General features: G+C 47.0%; 1 protein-coding gene across 1 annotated transcript in view; it reads left to right on the forward strand.

Annotated features, from left to right (window-relative positions):
- Positions 1-13,624, forward strand: part of CACNA1E (calcium voltage-gated channel subunit alpha1 E) — a 407,275-nt gene that overhangs the window by 127,845 nt on the left and 265,806 nt on the right. Inside the window, exons 4-5 of the mRNA XM_046683555.1 lie at positions 9,630-9,735; positions 10,619-10,758. Of these exons, the coding sequence (XP_046539511.1) occupies positions 9,630-9,735; positions 10,619-10,758 (246 nt within the window). The remainder of the gene's footprint in view (positions 1-9,629; positions 9,736-10,618; positions 10,759-13,624) is intronic.

Here is a 13,624-nt window from a genome sequence, read left to right on the forward strand (position 1 = left end):
ATCAAGTTCAGAAATCTCTTCGCCAACATCCTTGATGGTCTCCTAGAGACATGGAACTTACAGTAAATGGTGTGCTAGAGCTGCCTAGTCCCAGCTCTTGGCTGTTCATTGGGTCTCTCTCTCCCCAACTCCATGTGCATTGATGTCAAGTTGGTAGCTTGAAATTGGCCATGAAGAGAGTATTTACATTCCAGAAATTGGCAAATGCTGCACACTGGGGCTTTTCTCCCTTTAGAGAGGCTGGTTGTTAATTTATTAGTTAACACTTAGTTTACCACTTAACAAAATAGTCCATTCACTTGTGGGTCAGTGGGACTTCTCTGTATTGCCTCAGATCTGCCTTTGGGTGGGTATTCCACCCTTTGCTCTTAGTCTTACCCTCTCAAATAGTTTAGACACCATCTATGCCCCGTATTACAAGCTAGCCCTTCAGATATTTGAGAACAGGTGTGACGTCTCTCTCAGGTCTCCCCTGTCCAAGCTGAGTGTCCTTAGTGCCTTCACTGTTTTCTCCTGTGCTTTGGAGGCTCAATAGGTGTCTTTGAACCCTGGGGTACATTGCAGGGTTTTCAAAGGAAAACTCATATTCTCCCAGAGATGATCCGTGCACTCTTTCATAAAAAGTTGTTCATTTTTTTAATACATTCCAAGTAGTGTCTGATGCCCCACGAGGTGAGTGTTGGTACAGGGTGTAGTCTCGGGTGTGGTTGTTCATTGCAGCCCGCATTCTGCTTTCCCTAAAATGCACATTGCTGCCAGAACTCTCGATGGGCTTGGATTCGTCAGAGTGTCATCAAAACACAGATTCTGGTTTCTGAAACAGGTAATTTTCCCACTGCTGTTTTGTTTTCTTCCAAAGGCTTTTAATATTCCCCTGTTCTTTCTTCCCTTATCTGTAGTGTCAATCGTTTGTCTTCTGATCACCGAAACTGTGTGTCGAATGACAGCATTTGAATCCCAGATTCAGTCAGACACATAAAAAGTGAATTTGTTAAAACTTATCTGGCTGACTGTCACTGAGGCAAAAGAGGGAGGAAGGCCAGTGCTGCCTTAATTCCTCAGGACCGCCACTCCCCATCCTTTGGAATTGGCCTTGGATGAGTCTGGAACTGACCTCAGGATTGGTTAACCTAAGCAGCAATGATGTGAACTTCCTTTCAGTCATTTTATAGAGAGGGCGGGGGCATGGCAGTCAGATGGGAGTCCTTTGGTTTAAAAGCAATGAAAGGGTGAATGTGGCTTCACAGCCAACATGAAGAGGGTAATACCAGGTAATGTTTTGAGTAACTGAGTCCATTGACCTCCTCAAGAGAGCAGTGGGAGGAGCAAACAGAGAGCTTTTTTGGGGGGGTTCTCTGCCTCTTTGCTGTGTTCTCAATATTGCTTTCTTTGTCTTTCATTCATTAGGATTTAAGTCTTTAGGAGTAGGTGTAATGACATTTCCATCTTCTTGACAGGCAGAGAGAAAGAGAGAGAGGGGGAGAGGTATGTATGTGTGTTCAGGACTGCCTGTCAGATGGTAAATTTGAACAGAGGCAGCTGTTGTCATGGTGATGGCAGGTTGCATCCCACCACCATGGAAACCAAAGTTAAAAAACTGATGTTAAGGCTGAAAGTCACATGATACACTTTTTGTTTTGTTTTGTTTTAAAAAAAGAAAAGGGATTTGGTTTTTCAATCTGATCTTTTTTTTAAAGACGAGATTGGGTGGTGAGAAAATTGCGATAAGGAAAGCAATGAGATAATAGAATGGGACGACACGCAGGAGGCAGAGCCTTCCCCCTCATTTCTCTGCTTGTTAGCAGAGCATTTCTCCTCCCATGGAGGTGGAAAAGAAGGGGGACATAGTGTAGATTCCAGATTTGCAGCCAGAGTCGTGCACTGATCGCTGTCACGTGGAGAAGCCCTCCTGCCCTTTGGAGGTGATGTGTGGTGCACTGTCTGCTGATCAGCCCAGGGCAGAGACTGGAAACCTAAAATTAAGGGCTAAGAAAAGAGATGGGAATGGAGTTGAGGGCATAACTTGCCCCAGATATGAAGGTGGTTCATACATTAATAAGTTCAGATAATTAACATTGTTTTTCAGGAAATTGAAAAATTCATCTGTAGCCCCTCAGAACCCCAAGGAACGCAGTCCCTCTGTTTATTCCCTTTTCCGAATTGGCCTTCTTTGGGCCACACTGTCCTGCTAGGTCAGCACAGGAGCAAGTGCAAAGAAGACCCAAAGGAGCCCACCCAGGAGTGCATCAGCCTCTGGGCCGAGGCCCCTTGGACCTTGACTTACTTCTAACCCCGCCTCTCACCTGGGTGGGGCAGGGCAGAGGCTTGCTGATAGGCCTTAGAGAGCCTGCTGGAGCTCCATCTTTTTGTCTCACACTCACTCCTACTTCATACCAGGATCTGGAGAAAAGGTGAAGCGTCCTTCCAGGAGGGAGAGCTGGCCCCGGGCCTGTTTTAACAGGACTGGCTTTAATTTTCCTTTTGGTCTGTGGAGGGTTGAAGAACTGCTCTCATGGCTGGTGTGGACAGGCTAGGAGGCAGATGTTTCTGCTGTGAGAAGGGCAGCCTCTAGCGAGGGTGAGGAAGATCAGGAGGGTGCACACACACACTGTGGGAACGAGGGTGGGGGCTCTAGCCGTGTCTGGGTTCTGGGTACAAGGTCCTATCTCCTCAATATGACGGGTCCCTCCAGGACAGATGTATCGTTCTCAGTGGCCCACGCGAGGGGGATATGATCTCACAAGCATGATCTCACTCCATTTCCATCAGGGTCTGTAGGAGCTGGAGCCGGACTTCTGTGATGGTTCAACCCCTCCTGTTCTTAGCCTTGGCCTTGGGTGTGATTAATGTCCCTTCTCATCACTGGGAGAGATTGCATCAGAGTCATCAGCTTCATAAATCCTCCTCTGAGGACTGGTGTTTGGATGTGCTTTCCATATTCCCAGGAGGCTCTGGGCTAAATGTCTTTGCTCTCTTCCCGGAGGCCCATTACCATAATTTTCTTTTAAATCCTTTGTTGCTGTGGGTCTCCTCAATGTCAGCCCATGGCTGCAGCCAGCCAGCCCTCTCCCGGAGGCTGTGACCACTAACAGATGCTTTTCCCAAAGCTTCAAGCCACAGCAGATGCTTAAAGATTGATTTAGTAGGATAATACAAATGACTGTGCATTTGTGTAGCACCTTATGGTTTTCAGAGGGCTTTCGTCCTCATGTCATCTTAGACTTTGATCTTTTTGTATTTCTTGTTTGGTTCTGTGGGAGTGGATGGTGGTGGTTTTCCTAACTTGAGTACCATGTTGGGGCGGCTTTTGCATAGAGAATCATGGCCCTGGTTTTCCATTGCCAAGCTACATTTTCTCCATTGCATTGCAGGTCTTGAGAAAGATTCTGATTCTCCTCCTATAAAAAAGGTAGCATGAAAGCCTTGGCTAGCAATACTCACTGTTGTTCACATCTCCCATGTCTGTTTGGTGTAGTGCTGCAGGGAATCACGGCGCCCTTTCCTCATGATCGTCTTTAAGTCAACATCCCACTTGCTGGAATGATATTTACCTGCAGGTGAGGGAGGAGTGGAAAGACCTGCACAAAGATGGCCAGGCCATCTTCTGAGGCTCTTCCGTCTCTTAGAACTGGACATCCAAGAATAGGAGGCTGGGATAGAAGGGAGGGCGAGAAGACAGACCTTCTTGGAGGGAGAGTGTTCTGGGCCTGAGGTGAGGGGTGGGAATGGGTAAAGGAGGCTGAGACCTGCCTCCCCTGAGACTGTGGGCTATTCTAGACTCCCCCAGAAGTTTACAGGAAGTGCTTGAGTGTCCACAGACTGCTCCCCACAAAGTGCCTTCTCCATTAGGCTTGGAGTCGGGTAGAGAGCACAGCATTCTGTCCGCCTGTCCCTGGTGACCCCTCAGCCGCTCTGAGCATATTCAGTCTCCTTGCTGTCCTGATGTCACAGGCTCTGAGAGGAGGCAGCTGAGAGCAGAAGGCATCTAGCATCAGCATCCTGGTGGTAGTTGAGATGCATGTTTCCCCTGGGGCACCCCAGATTTGCTGCTTAAGTCCTGAGTCCTTCTCAGCGCTGTACCTGCAGATCTGTCCCTGAGAGGTGTTCATAGGGGTGGCTCTGCAGATCGGGATCCAGGCAGAGAGAGGGCTCAGCTCTCAGGTCCCCAGGGCTCTGTTGACAAGCAGAGCCGGCACCACCACTGTCACCTGCCCGCCCATGGGGCAGTCTTCTCCCTTGCCCCAGCTTTCTTTGTTTTCAGGAAGGAAATGAAAAAATGGCAGGTGTGCAGGCCAAGAGCACGGCCCAAATTAGCTGTGTTGCTAAGGAAACAAGTCAAGCGTTCGAAGGAAGGAGCATTGGTAGAGGAGATAAATCAATAAGCGAACCTATTTTTATCGTTTCCCTAATGATTGTCTTGAAGCTGCTAGACGGGAAAGGGAGAGTTGGAGCGATACTGATCCTCATTAATGGGCTCAGAGGGAGAGTGGAGCAAAGGGGTGTTTGGGGAGAGTGCCGGGGAAAGTTTATAAAATGAGGCCCCTAGTGAGCAGACGGGAAGGCTGTAGGGAGAGGAAGCCTCTTCACAGGTTTCAAAGCTCTTCCATGGCCATTTCCTCCTTCTGTTCTGTCCCTTTGTTCTCCTGCATTTGATCTTATTGGAAACCCTGTACTGAGTTCCATGACCCTCGGGTTGGGATGGGTTTTTGTGTTGCTTCGGATTCTTTTGAATAAATATAGCTGTAATTGATTTTATAATTATAAAGTAATACATGCTTGTGATGACACTAAGACAGTGCATAAAGGAGTAAAGAAGAAAGTGAAAGTTACCCCACTACCCCGAGAAAACTCCATCATCTTTCTAGCAAGATGGAGTTTTTTCTTTTGCTCCTTTAAAAAAAATTTTTTTACATTAAAGAGACCTTCTGTGCATGCTGGTTTCTTTTTTGAATATCCGATGTGTGTACACAGTATACAGTACAAAATGTTCAAATGGGTATACAGTGTGCAGAAAGTGCGGGGTACCTTCTGTAAGGATATCTCTGGCTCTGGTTTCCCTATGCTATTCACTTATCAGTTGATTGATTAATTTACTAATTAATTAAAAACCAGTCATTGGGTACCCACTACATGCTAGACACCAAGGTGCAGAGGTGAATGAGATGGCAGAGCCCCTGTCCTCAGGCTCCCATACCTCACTGCTCTGTTAGCTCCGTTTATTCAAGATCTCAAACTACAAATGGTCTGGACACTAGGGAGAGATATTGTTCTCCAAAATGTGCTTCGTGGCAGGCACAGAATGCAGTGGGAGTCACTGAATTCCTGGGCAGAAGGAATCAGAGTCCTGGACAGACTTCCATCCATCCTGTCCCATAAAGGGCATTGTTCTTGGAGGCCTTGGCAATGTGGAGCTTCCTTTGACGTTTCCAAGTCACGTCCTTGTCCAGCCTGTGAGGTGCATTTGCTTGACCTATGAGCCATTATTTGCAGTCCAGGCTCTTCCCTTTGGGAAGCAGAGCCATTGCAGTTGGGCTTCAGGTTCTGCTGGCAGGAAGAAATGGGTGTGGTGCCTCTCAGTCAGCTCCCAAGGATGAGGGTGAGCAGGACCCGGGCCTGAGCCAGAGTGAGGGACAACAGCCTGGTCTTTGTGATGGCTCCTCAATGGAGCTGCTGCTCAAGAGGGTGCCTCACAGTCATTTCAGGCCTGCATTTAACATTGAGTGAGCTCCTAATGGGTACCAAGAGCTCTGCTAAGCACTGCCAGTGGAGAGATGAGCAAAACACCATCCCTCCTTTCAAGGTATAATTTCTTGAGGGAGATAAATATGAGGAGAAATGATAAAATTGCACAATACAAGTGCTGTGGGGCATAGGGACAAACCATCACAGACAAGGTGACATTTCAGCTTGATCTTGACGTATGATCAGACAGGAGAGAAAGGCCATTGTAGGGGGAACAAAAGCACCGGATGTCAGTGCCCCTTCTCTGTGCTTTCTTCAGGAGGAGACGAGCACACGAGGTTGAAGGAAAGGGCTGTGAAGGGGAGTGGCTGGCACCTGGGCAGGACTGTGTCTCCACTCCTGCTTTCCTCTTCTAAGATTTGCCCATCGCCATCCTTTCTTTAGCCTAGTCCACAGAAACATAGAATTTCCATAGTCTCACCTTTTCTTCTGTCTCAGAATCTCACCTCAGGTTCTTAATTGCCCCAGACATGAATTCATCCTGAGATTGAGATGATCTCTAAGGTCTAAAGGGACATCCCTCTCAAGGGCATGTACATTTGAACAGCTTTCAAAATTTTAAGCCAAAGGATCCCTGCTCTCAGTGGGTCCTTAGACGTCAGACTGCAGGCAGAGGATTTGGGTGGGGAGCATGTGGGAACGGGATCTTCTCAGAACCTATGAATTACCAAACCCTCACCTTTAGATTCCAGGCTCCAGGGCCTTACATAGCGCCATTCATTGAGACCTCATGAATTCGCAGCTGTCCAGACACCTGGCCAGTCACGAGAAGTCTGCCTCCTCAGCACTCAGGACTAAGAGCCTTTCTGCTGCCCTGAGCCCGCTGCAGTGCTGATGGCCACACCTTCCTGAGGCTAACCCTTTGTTCCCTGACAAGCCTTGTATATCTGCACCTGCACATTCTGGGCTAGGTGAGTGTCCCAGAAGGGAGCTCCATGCTTAGATTGTCTGTCTAGGAAAATGCAGGTGTGGAAGTAGGAGCAAGGAGTGGGGGTCGCAGAGGGGCTGCCGCTGTCCAGGTGGTCACTGCTGGTGGAAAGGCCTTGGATGTGCCCAGCTGCCAGGACCTGTGTTGCCTACAGGTCAGCAACTAAGAGCTCATTTACTTTTAAGTTATCACTTTGAAGTTTTTAGGGGAAGAAACCTGAACCGCAAAAGGCAATCATTGACCCCAAGCAGACCAATGAAATCTTATAATGTCTGCAGCTTAAATGAGAACGTGAGAACGTGCACATCCTCAGTCGTACTTCCCAGGTCACTTATTGGGCTCCTTGGACCTGCCAAGCAGCTTTCTGAACTTGCCTGGGGCATTTCCAGCCATGGCAAATGGCCGTTGGAGCCAGACACCTGTGAATACTTTTGTCAGGAACAAGGACAGGGCAGGGGGTGGAAGAGGCACTAGCTTCACTCCTGTCAGAACCGCCAGCACTCCTCCGCCTACTCTTGGGGACTGGCCGTGAGATCTGTACTTTGTATCGGGGCTTTTCAAATATGTTCCTGTGAACACCATTCCCAAGAGAGATACTCTGACAAAAGGGTTATATGGTGAAGCGAGTTCGAGGATGCCGTGTATTATTCCCCAGCCCCTCTGGGGGAGGTAGCACACACTGTGTGCAATAGTATTGAAGGCTCCAAGAAGTCCTACTGGGAGGAAACCTGCTTAACTTTACTGAACCCCAGCTCTCCTCATCTATTTGATTGCAAGTTCCTATGGCATTCGTATTCTGTAGCCTGCATTTTAGGAACACTGCCACAAATGCCCTCGACTCCTCTTGTCCTTTGTCAGTGGCTTGTAGGCATGTTCTCAGAAAAGGGCATGGATTCCTGGGCCACCATTTCTGCCATGTTCCCATCTTCATTCTACCATGTGGATCTGGGGAATGGAATTCTGGGTGTCTGAACCAGGCCCAGGACAAGCTGTTCAGAGGGCATATGGGACACCAGGTCCTAGTGTGGTCCCTGGTCACTCTCCACTTGTTCAGAGCTCTGGGTTAGAGCCCGTGATGGGAGGGAGGAGAACTCCCCCTGTGATCAGTGGGTACTGGTAGCCCGGGGTGGGCTGTGTGTGGGGCTTGTCCTGAGAAAGTGGGCATGCAAGCTAGGTGGGCATCTGTGGGTATGTCTGCCAGCATGTTTAGCTCTCAAGGGGCCTCGCTTGGTACCCAGAGAGACTGAAGGAGGAGGAATGGCTAGGTGTGCTGAGGGATTTTCCATGCAGCGAGCCTCCCCTCTGACCGGGAGGGTTTAATCAAGCATCGTGGGGTGTGGAGGCAGGGGACTGGCTCAGAGATCCTCTCAGCCCCATCCAGTTTTCATATCTGGTAGCTGAGCCCTGCAGGACAGCATAGGCTATCAGTGCTGTCCCTAGGGTACGGGTCCTATGTGAGTGTTGGGGGTGTGTGGGAAGGAAGGATGGCCAGCTGCTGGAGAATGAGCTGTGACTCAGGGATGCATGGTGATGGGGGAGGAGATGGCGCTGCCAAATGAGAGTGAAAAGTACTCCAGGCTCAGATGCAGCCAGTCATCTCGCCTCCTGCAGTCTCCCATTCTAGCGCCCCGACCAGAGCAACTGGTGGGACAGCTCACATCTTGCACATACCACCTTTGCCTGGACGTGCCTTATGCCCTGCCCTCCCCGGAGATGCCCCGAATGCTCTTTTACCAGTGATCTTCACTGACACAAGTATCGTGGTGGGGATGGGGCGGCATCAGGGGATGTTATGATTTGCCATCCTTCTGTACTCCCTTGGGAGGTCTCTAGGTCCTACATCCTACACAGCCAGCCTGGATGTGTGGGGAGACAAGGAGAACAGTCCCTTCCCTTCCCTCCACTTTGCCAGATCTACTGTTCTTCTCTCTTGCCTGGATTCCAGAATCTGCCAGAGCATAGGTTGCTCAATAAGACCAGTGGCAACAGCTCGCTTGTGTTTGTCACAACAATAGTTACAGAATGAAATCCAACATGCAGAATGACTCCACTTGGGAGCCAGTGATTCCCTCTCTCTCTTTTCTAACAATCCCCCCTCCTACCTCCCCCTGAGCTTGTGGCACAACCTTTCCGTGGGAGTCAGGATGCTGGCACTAGAACGTTGTCCTGTTTTTCAAAAGGGCACAGGGAGCCCCCTCACCTGTCTTCAGAAAAATGCAACAGACAAAAGCCTGAATTCATTATGTATTCATTTGTAGTTTGGTTCCTAGAGGCCTCGACTTTGCTGTCCTAGATTCAGACTCATGATGTGTCTCTGTTTCTTATAGATGTAGAAGATTAGGAGAAAATAATGCGGGACAAAGCAAGCCTCTTCTGGCTCCATTAAATATTTTTCTGAATTGGATATTAAAATAGAAAAGATCTTGCATGGAAAGGGTTGTTCCTTTTCCCAGGGCTCTCCTACTCAGTTGAGCAGGGTTTCTAGAGGAGGGGTCTCCAGACGTGAGGCCCAGAGACAACAAAAGACAGCCACAGCTGGATCCTTGCTGAAGCATCATTATATGGTCCAGTGGTTTGAAGACTGGGAAGAACCGGGGCCTGCAATGGCCTCAGTGTTTCTTCCCACTTCTACTTTCAGCCCTGGCTAATTCCTGGATGTGTCGTTGAATTCATGAAGTACCTGGAGTGTCTACCATATGTCTAACTACATTATTTATTGACTACATTTTTCCTTTTCTTGGAGAAGATGCTTTGTGTTCAGAGCCCAATCAGAAATGCTTATAGTTTCGTGTGCTAAGAACCGTTCACTGTCCTGCCTGCCTGCGTGTTAATATAAATCATGCAGCCTGTAGAGACACAACGCGGGTTGATACAGTCTGTGTATCTGTGTGCACAGCCATCGGGAAGGCTGTGTCCCTCTCTCTTTGGTGAATCTGTTCCTTAACTCCTCTTTTCTCACGCCATTTGAGTACATGATCCTGGCCACCATCATTGCCAACTGCATCGTCTTGGCCCTGGAGCAGCACCTTCCTGAGGATGACAAGACCCCAATGTCCCGCAGACTGGTATGTGCTACCCTCCTTCTCATCTTTCTTTCCCACTCTCCTTCTTCTTCCCTGGTTCCCTTTTCCTGTGTCCATCACCGGGCCCCCTTCCCTCCTTCCTTACCGTATGGCTCTGTGAGGAGTTTGTTCTTTGACGAGGGACAAGTTGGTGACAAACTCCACTGGGATTCATAAGGACAAGAGGACTGACCTGTATAACTCCTGCTCCCAGGAAGTTCTGAAGGTGTTACAAACACTTGTATGTACCTTGCATGGCAGCCAGACAAAAAGAAAGGGCAGGCACAGGGTCCATTCACTTCCCTCCCCTTGCTAAGGGACTTTTGAAGTGAGAGGAAAAAGGAAGGGTAAAGGAGAGAGGATGAAGGATGCTCAAACCCTATGTGCAATCTCGGTTATGAACTTCCTAATGTCATGTCCATGTTCTCCTTAAAGAAATGATTCATGTGTCTAATGTATTCCCCCTAAAGAGAGCAAACAAATTGCTTAAAATCCAAATGTGTGGATAAGCAGCTCCAGCCTGATGGCCTGTGGATGAGAACTCTTAAGCTTCCATTGTGAGCAAAGGCCAGCAATGGAAAAGCCAATTCCTTCAAGGCAGAGCCAGCACCATCAGTCACCTTCATGGTTGGAAGTCTGGTCCTGAGCATGACCCCCTACATCCATCCCCTTCTGCAGCTGGCTCCCCTGGGGCTTCCCTTGCTCTTGTGCACTCCATGAGTTCTTCAGCACCCTCACTTCCCACCTGTAAACCGGGCTTGCCCAGCACAGACATCCAGGTGTCCTGTGGAAGAGAAGAGAGGTCAGAGCAGAGGGTGTGACCAGGGTGTGCCTCTGATGAAGCGCAGTCCTCCCCTTACCAGCACCTCTGCTCCTCATCCTACAGGAGAAGACAGAACCATATTTCATTGGGATCTTTTGCTTTGAAGCTGGCATCAAAATCGTGGCCCTGGGGTTCATCTTCCATAAGGGCTCGTACCTCCGCAATGGCTGGAATGTCATGGACTTCATTGTGGTCCTCAGTGGGTGAGTCCTCCTCCTGTCTCTCCTTCTTTGTGTGTGGGGGCACGCCTGTGGTGTCATAGGTGGCTGGGTGCAAGGAACCCAGGGGTGGGAAGACAGCAGTCTGTGGAGTGGAGGCAGAGGAAAAAGTTCTCGGATGAGATTCCCAGTGGGGCTGGATGATGGGCGACCCACCTGCAGGGGGGTGTGAGTACTCTGTGGAAATGCACGTGGCATCTGGCAGAGGGCATGGAACTGAGATCTGGCTGCTGCTGCTTCTGGTTTCCCATTCTGGGCCTGGCTAGTGCTGAACAAGCATATCCAAGTGAGTCTTTGCACTAAAGCAGGCAGCTTGCCCTAGCCTGAGGGGCTCCACCAAAAGATGGGCCCAAAGATGCCAGCAGGTGCAGGTTTTTCTTGGAGGTTGGAGAAAACCCCAAGCGTATTTTCTGAATTGATAATTGAGATTTGTATTCTGACAACAGAATTCTTTTATGATTTGCAGATTAATATGAGGAGGTATAAAATGGAATCGCATTAAAACATTTGATAAATCATTCCTTTGGAAATTAATGTAGTAATACTACATTGCGGCTGATCCAGTGTCATAAACAGCATATGTGATGGTAGTATGTCTATTTAAATATTTGCAGAATCATTCTTTTGGGGATGGACGTAGTATGCCTGTATTGGGGCTGATCTAGCGCCGTTGGTGGCATATGTAATGGGCCTTGGGCCTGGTGGTGATGGGCATGCCTCCCTTGGCTTTTATGGCTTCTTGTTGGTCTTGGTGTCAGGTGGCTTTGGGTGCAGCAGGAGAGGGGTGTGGACCAGGCCCCGTGGGGAGCCCATGTCCTGTGTGGGTGTGACGTGGGCATTCCCTTACCCAGCTGCCTCACAGACAGTAGTTTGAACCTGTGAGCAAAAGAAGAGAGAGGAGTAGAAAAGTGAGGAGAGGGGAATATGAGCCACCATTATGAGTGACTGAAAGGAGAGGGGAGCAAGGAGGACATTTTTTTCTAGGGAATAGCCAGAGGAGTGGGGGTGGGGAAAATCTGACAAGAGTAAGAGCTTGGGGGCATCTGCATCTACTCGTTATCTGTGGAATAGACACAATCCTCAGATGTTTAACCTTCACACCCACTGTGATTCAGTGAAAGAGAAAAGGTCGAAGGTGTAAGGGACCGGAATGTATGAATGGAAGCTCACAAGCAGCCGGCGCTTCAATAGAGGGAACAAATAGACAGAGATGACTATTTATATTTAAAAACGTCTATTGCCTTACAATAGGATTTCCTGAAGGTTATTTTTCTAAAAGAAAATTCTACTACTGAATTTTAAGTATGATTTAGTGTATAAAGATAAAATTTATACATAGTATTTCAGAAGTATGTGGTCATAGACATTGCAGCACAGCTGGGCGATGCTTTGTGTATTGTTCTTATTTTTTCCAGATTTACTGAGGTATGATTGACAAATACAAGTGCTATATATTTAAGGTGTACAATGTGATGTTTTTATATACGTATGCATTGTGAAATGATTACTACAATCAAACTAATTAACATATTCATCCCCTCAAATAGTTACCTTTTTTTATGGTGAGAACCCTTGAGATCTACTCCTAGCAAATTTTAAGTATGCAATACAGTATTATTAACTGTAGTCACCATGCTGTACATTAACTCTCCAGAACTTATTAATTTGTAACTGAAAGTTTGTACTCTTTGATCAATATTTCCCCTTTTCCTCCACCCGCTAGCACCTGGTAACCGCCATTTCTTTCTCTGTTACTATGAGTTCGACTTTTTTTTAGATTCCACTTATAAGTGAGATTATGAGGTATTTGTCTTTCTCTATCTGACTTATTTTACTTAGCATAGTGTCTTCCAACTTCATCCATGTTGTTGCAAATGGTAGGATTTCCTTCTTTCTCGTGACCGAATAGTATTCCATTGTACACATATGTACTACATTTTCTTTATCCATTCATTCATCAATGAATGAATTTAGGTTGTTCCCATATCTAGCTATTGTGAATAACGCTGCAGTGAACACGGTGTAGATATCTCTTTCAGATGGTGATTTTATATTCTTTGGATGTATACCCACAAGTGGGATTGCTGAATCATATGGTAGTTCTGTTTTTAAGTTTTTGAAGAATCTCCATACTATTTTCCATAGTGACTCTACAAATTTACATTCCCACCAACAGTGCACGAGGGTTCCCTTTTCTCCACATCCTCACCAGCACTTGTTGTCTTTTGACTTTTTGATAATAGATAGATGATGTTTTAAACGTCCTTAAAATAAATAATATATACTATAAAATAAAAGGCCTAAATGAGAATCTGAGTCATTTAGAAATGTGATTCTGTCTAAAACAAAAATGCTGTAATGTATATGCATTTTATGTTAAGATTGTGTGACCCTGCTGAGTTCTGTATGTGTCAGAGCCCATTTGAAGTTTCTTGACTAGTCCATTTATTTATATTTTAAACTATTATATGTTCATTAAAGAAAATATGGAAAATACAGAAAAGTCAAAAAAAGAGGAAAACAGTTCACTGACTAAGAAAAATTCCTAATTATTTTGTGGCATTTCCTTCCAGCCCTTCTAATGCTGAGCAAGCTCTCTTTTCAGTGTTCATAGTTTTGCTGGCTTTTCTCAATATAATATGGGCACAGCACATAATACTCCATATTTTGGTAAAAATCTGTAATGAACGATCAGCATTTTGTTAAATAGATGGACATAGCTTCTCCACTTTTGCAATTATTTGACACTTAGATTGTTTTCTGCTTTGGGCTATTATAAATAATTATTAAAGATGCTCCAATGTAGAGCTTCTGAAAGAGAACCCACCATTCTGATGCGGGGTCTGGGAAG

The sequence above is a fragment of the Equus quagga genome, chromosome 13 (genome assembly GCF_021613505.1).
Source record: "Equus quagga isolate Etosha38 chromosome 13, UCLA_HA_Equagga_1.0, whole genome shotgun sequence".
Lineage (NCBI taxonomy): Eukaryota > Metazoa > Chordata > Mammalia > Perissodactyla > Equidae > Equus > Equus quagga.